General features: G+C 49.8%; 2 protein-coding genes and 1 non-coding gene across 3 annotated transcripts in view; 2 read left to right on the top strand and 1 right to left on the bottom strand.

Moving 5' to 3' along the window:
* Positions 1 to 227, top strand: part of Pmar_PMAR010207 (Tetratricopeptide repeat protein, putative) — a gene marked incomplete at both ends in the record, with an annotated part of 973 nt that extends 746 nt beyond the window's left edge. Inside the window, 2 exons of the mRNA XM_002788622.1 lie at positions 20 to 80; positions 131 to 227. Coding sequence (XP_002788668.1) covers positions 20 to 80; positions 131 to 227 — 158 coding nt within the window. The remainder of the gene's footprint in view (positions 1 to 19; positions 81 to 130) is intronic.
* Positions 228 to 406: 179 nt separating this feature from the next.
* On the top strand, positions 407 to 6,644 carry Pmar_PMAR010206 (Structural maintenance of chromosome, putative; the record flags this gene model as incomplete). Its single annotated transcript, XM_002788621.1, has 35 exons — positions 407 to 528; positions 739 to 815; positions 861 to 981; positions 1,023 to 1,106; positions 1,150 to 1,257; positions 1,303 to 1,425; positions 1,467 to 1,566; positions 1,609 to 1,735; positions 1,782 to 1,874; positions 1,926 to 2,046; positions 2,095 to 2,169; positions 2,474 to 2,601; positions 2,735 to 2,871; positions 3,031 to 3,131; positions 3,208 to 3,280; positions 3,380 to 3,535; positions 3,622 to 3,743; positions 3,832 to 3,926; positions 3,973 to 4,027; positions 4,089 to 4,239; positions 4,298 to 4,380; positions 4,434 to 4,504; positions 4,561 to 4,669; positions 4,720 to 4,869; positions 4,923 to 5,023; positions 5,064 to 5,163; positions 5,212 to 5,317; positions 5,365 to 5,456; positions 5,506 to 5,572; positions 5,628 to 5,735; positions 5,783 to 5,904; positions 6,073 to 6,163; positions 6,222 to 6,310; positions 6,364 to 6,445; positions 6,502 to 6,644. The coding sequence occupies 35 exons, from the start codon at positions 407 to 409 to the stop codon at positions 6,628 to 6,630; spliced, it is 3,669 nt and encodes a 1,222-aa protein (XP_002788667.1). The 3' UTR covers positions 6,631 to 6,644.
* Pmar_PMAR010205 lies at positions 2,314 to 2,385 on the bottom strand. The gene has a single exon. It is a non-coding gene; the product is annotated as a tRNA-Trp (tRNA).
* Positions 6,645 to 7,459: the final 815 nt, after the last annotated feature.

Below are 7,459 nucleotides of genomic sequence, written 5' to 3'. Positions count from 1 at the left end.
ATCACTCATCACATCTTAGGGGACTATGATGCTGCCATATCGGACTTAAATGAGGCTGCTTCCCTCGACCCAACTGATAGGTAATAGGTTACTTCACCACAGGAGGCTGCTAGAAGCTCCATCATTGTAGGTCGATTAAGGTCGAGATGGACTTAATCGAACGGAAGAATAAAGCCGAGACTGCTAAGCAACGGAGGAAGCTAGCTGGTATGTTTGAACGCTCCTGAATCTGTGATACCATCCTGTACCACCGTGATTGTTTCTCGTTGTAATGCCGTGGATTCGTGCGTATCCTAGTGTAAAATACTGTGTGTTGTGTTGAAGGCTGATGTCAATAAAAGGCGTATAGGGTAGGTAGTTCCTGTGGGGGTCAATGTGCATATGCAGTTCATAATTCACCTTTCTAATGCATTTAAAGAAGCTCACAATAAAGGGCTACAAGACCTACCGAGATCTCACTACCATAGTCGATCTACACGCTGGAGTTAATGTGCTCGTAGGGCTCAATGGCAGTGGCAAGAGCAATATGTAAGTCTATTGGCACTAGCGCTCAGTGTTTGCTTTCCTCAGCTGAGCTTTGGAGTTTCCTCACTAATTTTAATAGTTTATACATTAACTCGGGTAGAAGTGTAAGGAGTCAACGAGAATTTCTCAAAATTCCTTCACAATTTTCATATTATCACCAACGTTTTTGGTTGACTACGCTGCTAGTACTGCTTACTCTTTGGACCTATGCAGATTCTCGGCAATACGATTCGCTCTTGGTGGGGACGGAGTCAGCAAAGAGCAACAGCGACGGGCTATGCTCCATGAAAGTAGGTGTGGATGAGGGCATGGGCATTGATGACGGGTTGGAGTAGGTCAGGGGCAGCAAGTGGCCTCAGCCTTTGTTGAGGTTACTTTCGATAACTCTGATGGAAAGATACCTGTAGACAAGGCGGAAGTGGTCCTTCGAAGGACTATTACCATCAACACTGACGTGTAGGGTGTCTAAGGAGGTATGAGAGAGATTTTAGCGGTAGGTACGAATGGAATGGTAAGGAGGTAACTAAGGCTGAGGTTGATAGCTGGCTGGAAGGCGCTGGTATTAGTAATAAACACAACACGTGAGAAGTGCCTTGCTGGTCAGAGGGATAGTGGAGGGTGTAGGTACTCTATAGTGGAGAATGGTAAGGTGACGGCCTTGACGCGAATGTCTGATGCTAAGCGATTGGATCTTCTCAAGGAGGTATCGGGAGCTCATATATACGATGAACGGTGAGATAGGGTGGCAACGGTATAGCATTGCATAGCCCGAGTCAGGCGTGCGGAGTCGCTTGCTGTTCTGGAGACTACGAGGAAGAAGAGAGAGCACATAGCGGAGGTCATGGATGATATTAGAGGCAAACTCGATAGGCTAGACGAGGAGCAGAAGGAGCTGCAAGAGTAGGCACAAGGCAGGGAGGGATTGGTAGGTGTCTTGTTAGGGCGAGAGCACTCAGTCGAGAAAGGGTAGCGATTGAGAGTGTCATCGCTGATAGAGAGAAGAGGCAGTGCAGGGAGCGCATCAAGGAACTCGAGCAGCAGGTTGGGGGTGTCCCATTCAACGATCGCAGAATCGTGTAGCAGGCATCGGCGATTCTGGCCGACCTAGGAGGGGAACAGGGCGTGATGACGGACATGTCCGCTGAGGTGGGTCGGGAGAAGTCTGCCTTGGAGGAGCTAACTAAAGAGCTCACCGAGACCTCGACTAGATGTAGTCGTTGATAGGGAATGGGCAGCTTTATGGAACTGACTTTCAGTGAGGTTCTTATCGAAGCGTCGAGAGAAACTATCTACAGAGCATGCGGAGATCTGTGGTGCATCTGAAGGGCGCGACGAGGCTGTCGAGAAGAGTAGTGGTACACTATTAAACGAAGAGGTGCGGACTCTCACTTGAATTGTAGGCACAGCTGAGATGGAGGAGCTACGGGGAAGACTCGAGAGAGCCAACGAGGAGTTGGATGATGTGACCACTGCGTTTAAGGGCAAGAAAGCTCAGCTGCAGAGTATAGAGGAGGAACAGGAGTAGACCCCCTCGTACGATAACCGCGCTGATGATGTTGTTGCATGCAGCTCCTTGCGCTCCGAGTTGGCTGTGGCGACCCGTAAGCGAGAGAAATTGGCCGTTAAGAAAGGCTCCGGCCCAAGGTGAACAGTGATGGGCAAATAGAGTCGGCCTGTGATAGACCCTTCGCCGGTATCGAAAATACTTCGAGGAGTCCACTGAGCGTTTAATTTTCCTGGTTAATGACAGAAAATGAGTGATGACTACAAAAGATAGCTCTAGATAAATGACCCCGGCCCGATTCGAACGGACAACCTTCTGATCTGGAGTCAGATGCGCTACCGTTGCGCCACAGGGCCTGTTGAAGTGTTATTGAACTTCGCCAATTCCTACAGGATTCGCACTCGACGGGGTCACAATCTTCCCTCGATGTTGCTCATTCCGTAGTTACGCATCGGTGGCGGAGAGGAATGAGTATCTCTCCGAAAAGGTGGCATCCAAGAACCAACGCCTGGAGGAAGTAGAGGGCCTGTTGGGAAAACAAACAGCACAACTCGACGAAGAACAACAAGAGAGTGAGGCGTCTCGAGGGATGCACCTTTATGGTTGATTGGACCCTAACAGTCCTACCTTGAAGGGCACGAAGCTATGCATGCTTCTGAGGCTGTGGGCTGTGATGGTGCGAATAGCCGCTTTGCCTCTCCTCAGTTGACCGTATCGGTGCCGAGATCGCCCGGCTAGAGGCAGAAAGCCAGGCCTATGCTGGACAGAATGGAGATGCCGATATAGCGACCACTGAGAGGAACATCGCTGACACGCAGGATGAAATAAGGCAGAAAATGAAGGTGGTGGCCTCTCCTAACCGAACTCACACTCTCATCTGTCATGACGAAGGTCATAGTTGATCTTTTGAGGCGCCACTGCAGCTTGACGTTTTCGCTACAAAGTGTTCATCACTTTACTAGTGAACGCCCACCTGCGATTCGTTGATGGATTACGGTCAGGAAATCAACGCGTTGAGGGAAGAAGAGGAGAGCTTTTCCAGACAGCGGCAAGAGTTACTAGAAGCAGTCTGGCGAACAGCGCCTCGTGCTGTACGAGAGGGGTGAGTGACTTTTCCCCACATGCCTCCGTATCGTTTACTACTTCAAGCTATTGGAGGACACGTACGGTGTGTGTAGGTACACATGGTTGATGGAATCGGGCATTGACGGTGTTCATGGGTTACTCATTGAGCATGTGGATATACTAGAGGTGCTCATCTTGCTGCAAGTCCTTCTCGCTACTGCGATCGATCCCAAATAGAGAGGCTGTGCACATTTGCCACCAGTTGTCCATTTCCGGCTTCTTCAGCAATACCGTTTGTGCGCCGAAGTCACGGGCGGCTTATCGTTGTTCAACATTTTGGTGGACGATGATAAAGTGGGAGAGGAATGTCTCAGCTTTATACGAGAGAAACAAGTGGAGATAGGGAAGCCCTTGCGGATCACCTTGACCCCATTGGAACAGGTATGGGAAGGTTAGTACATCTAGTGGATAGTACTGTGGCCGTGCCACTCGAGCATCGACTCTTTTATAATTTTGTCATGGTTAAGGTACGAATCATTAACAGTGATGTCTCCTACCCTCGTGGGGAAGTAGCGAATATCCTACCACTCGTCGATGTCATCGAGAGTCCAGATTGGGCCCGCTGTGCAGTGGAACAGGTTTGGCGAAGGTGAGTCCTCGACCGTGGCGAGCAATCTCTGTCGTGTAGTCAATACCGGGACTGCTAAGAGTTCGAGATGGTCGATTACGTGTCTCAGGCATGTACTCGTGCCGGACCTTGAAATGGGCGCCAAGCTTGCGGACTTCCATTTGGATGCCGTCACCGAAGGTGGAGATACGAGCACTTGGAGAGGTATCCAACGCAATAGCGAGCAGCAGTTACAACTTGATCATACCAGGTGTGATGAAGGGAGGTTACACCAGTCCAGAACGGTACACGAGGCTCCGAGACTGGTACGATAATGGGAACTCTGATCGGCGCTAAGTTGGCCATGTCGTGTCTATTGTGTGGTAGGTATCACGCTGAGGAGTTGGAGGTGGATATAAATAGGAATCGAGAAAGAATAGCCGAAGCCGAAAAACAAGTTCAGCAGCTTCGAACAACAGAGAGGGAGCTACAGGAGCATCTTGTTGACTTAAGATGCACTGCTCAAGCTCAGCTCAATGTAGGCTGATGAAGAAGGGAGAGGACCATGATTTGATCCAGGATCAATATCGACTTAGGCCCAATCCTCCAGGCTTCGGCAGGTGACTGAAGATCGGGAAGCTGTTCACCGATTGGAGAATTCATTGGAGCTCGCCGCGAAGTAAGAAGGGCTCGAGAGGAAGCAGAGTGTCGGGAGTGCGTAGTGTGTCTTAGGCTGAAGAGGGAATATGAGGCGGAAAGAGAGCAACTAGAACTGGATATCATAGCTATACGTGCAGAGATGAGTGAGTTGTTGATGCTGCTGCACACAGGGTGGAGGCGTCGACTGTATTACTGATAGAGACGAAGAAGTTGCCATCTGGAGCCCTCACTGTTGCCGAGGCCCAACAACTAGAGAAGCTGGAGGAGGAAATCGAGGAGAAGGGACACAGATTGACACAGATCACGGAGTGAGCGTATGCTGTCCCTGCCCTTGGCACTCTTGTTGCTCCTGTGATAGAGCGGCAGGAGAGCTCGCAGACGCCATCGCGAGGCTTAGAGACCGAGAATCGCTTCTCATCGGCATGCAGATCCCGAACTTACAGAAGGAGCTCAAGACTGTGGAGATGAATTGTACAGAGGCTACCATCATTTGGAGGGAACGGCAGCGGTGGGCTTCACAGAGTGCGTCTTGGGTATTCGCTACTACTACGATGGTGTTAGGAGGCGCCAGTGGCTAGCGGGGGAGTTGGCCGAGATAGAGCAAGAATTGGCACTACGAGAAGAGCGGCGAGCTGAGTTGGAGGAGTCCATAGTGTCTAAGAGTAGTTACTCCAACATCGAAAGGGTGGCAGTAGCTGGTAGGTAAGTCAGTGGAAGATATGGAGCAGGAAGTGGCAGAGTCCGAGAGGACCATATTGAAGCTCAAGGAAAGCTACAATGAAAATCAGAATGAGATCACGGAGTGAGGCTTGGGCAGATGAGAGGGAAGAGAATCGCTGCTTTTGCATAGTTATGAAGATAAGTTCAAAATCGCTGATTCGAAGCTGGATGAGATCGTCGCGGAGTTGTCGGGTAGTGTTGAGCGAATTGAAGACGAGACCAAGAAGATAGGCGAGGTAGTAGCGGCAGGTATACCTCTAGTGCTGCGGCAGGGAGTTCTCAGGGAGTTACCATACGTCAGCTACAGAGGAGAGCTATGGAGTGTAGAGGCGAGCTGGAGAAATACCCTCTTGTTAATAACAAGGCACTCGAACAGTAACAACTATGGAAAGGGTTTAGGAGTTGCGAGCGGTATGCTGCTCAGGTTTGCTCAGTTTGATGGCCAGTATAAGGAGCTACTGCGAAGTCAGGAGGAGATGGACCAAGGCCAGGTAGACGACAAGGAAACTTGCTGTGGATTGAGTAGCCATAGTGGGGTGTTAATAGGTAGCAATAGACGAGTTGATAGCCAAATTAGACGGAGAAAAGGATAACAACATCATCAAGAGCTTTGCTCAAGTTAATGAACATTTCGCGGCAACATTCAGAGAACTAGTAGGCGGCCTGGTGTTGCTCATCATCATAGTAGAAGTCCTTCCCAGGTTCCAGGTGGCACAGTCAAAATGAGGCTTCTCAAGCGCGATCCTAGTCCGGGACTGGATGAGGGAGAAGACGAGGAGGAGGAGGAACACCATATAGGTGCTGCTGCAACAGTCGATGAGAAGTGAGTCCTCGGTGTTTGTATCTTTCCCCATGACAATTTTCGTGGTTGACTTATCATTGTACACCGCATTCGGAAGACTCTAGTCTGACACACGGCATAAGCGCGTGTCGATTCTATCGCTTGAAATATGTTCGGGTCTTGTCGGTGGATTCTAAGTAGTCCCCTCAGGTATGCTGGAGTATCGATCGAGGTGATGTTCGCTGCTGGAACTACCAACATGCGTAGAATGCACGAGTTGAGTGGTAGCCAGAAGTCTGTTGTAAGTGATCAGTCACTCCCCTGAACCAGTACTTCTCCTCCTTCTCGGGAGGGCTTAGGTTGCCGTAGCCCTTCTGTTCGCCATACTACGTTCAGAGCAGCCGCCCCTTTATCTGCTAGACGAGATTGACTCAGCATTAGATGCACAGTAGCGACACTCATTCCTCGCTACCAGCAACATGATCAGCGGATTCGTTATAGATATCGAGAGGCCTTCGCGAGGCTCATATCGTCTGTGACCAACCCCAACCCTCTAGGGCATCGTCCTCCCCCACCCGCTCAGGTACTTGTCATTTTCTCTCCTGCCATGCTTAATGTTTTTCGCTCTACTGTGGTCAGGTGATCTGTAGTACCTGTCGCCCGGAGATCTGCCATATATCTGATCGCTGCTATGAGGTATCTCTCGAGAATAGGAGTAGCCGTGTTACACTGTTATCGGATTTCCAGCGCTATTTTGCTCAAGCCTGAATACTCTACCATGGGCATCTTCAACATTCAAATTAAGTTTCCTTACGCCAAGTCTTGAGTGCGTTAAGTATTATTGTCGCGTCCTCGGGGAGTGATTCGGATAGCAGCTAGTTGTCGTCGACCACGAGGAGACAAGTTGTCATTCTGACTTGCATCATAATGCATTTGAAGAAGCTCGACATGGACCGAGAGATCTAATGAGACTTCATAAGCAGAGTATACTCTCAAGTTTTGGTCTGTAATGCCATTAGAAATTCGCCTAACTCGGCACCTGGTCTTCGGGCCATTGGTTTGAGGAATGGTCTATACCTCTGTCATCCCCAGCGGAGACTGCAATATTGCAAGAATATCATTTTTCCCTTGTTTCACGCACACGTGCGTCACGCTTGCAAGGCATATTGTAATGCGCGACACATTCTTATACACTGGTGCCGCCAGTCTAAAAAACCCTCCTCCTCCAAGTCATATACGTGAGAGAGAAGCACGGTATGGTTTCCTGGCACAGAGATTCCCCAGCTGGGGATCGTACCATCATTCCTGATGAGAGGGAAAGTGCGTGACCTAGCGAAGTACCCGTGAGGCGAGCACTAAACAACCTGTTGTGTTGATGAAAATGAGTGTTGCAATGATAGAATGGCAGACTCCAAGGACTGCTGTAGGGATGTGGAGCACCCCAGCAGTACGATTTTTTTTCTTCTCTTATTACCCTTGATACTGGGGGACTAGAGATGCGGCACTTGACTCTGTGACTAATGCTCGGGTAGCTTATTCACTTCAGTTCGCTGACTCACCCTCTGGTCAGTATTCCAAACTTAGACCTCGGCTTTCG

Source organism: Perkinsus marinus (assembly GCF_000006405.1).
Source record: "Perkinsus marinus ATCC 50983 genomic scaffold scf_1104296927884, whole genome shotgun sequence".
In the NCBI taxonomy this organism is placed as follows: Eukaryota; Perkinsozoa; order Perkinsida; family Perkinsidae; genus Perkinsus; species Perkinsus marinus.
Note: the sequence above shows the minus strand (reverse complement) of the source record. Positions and strands in the feature narration are given on the sequence as shown.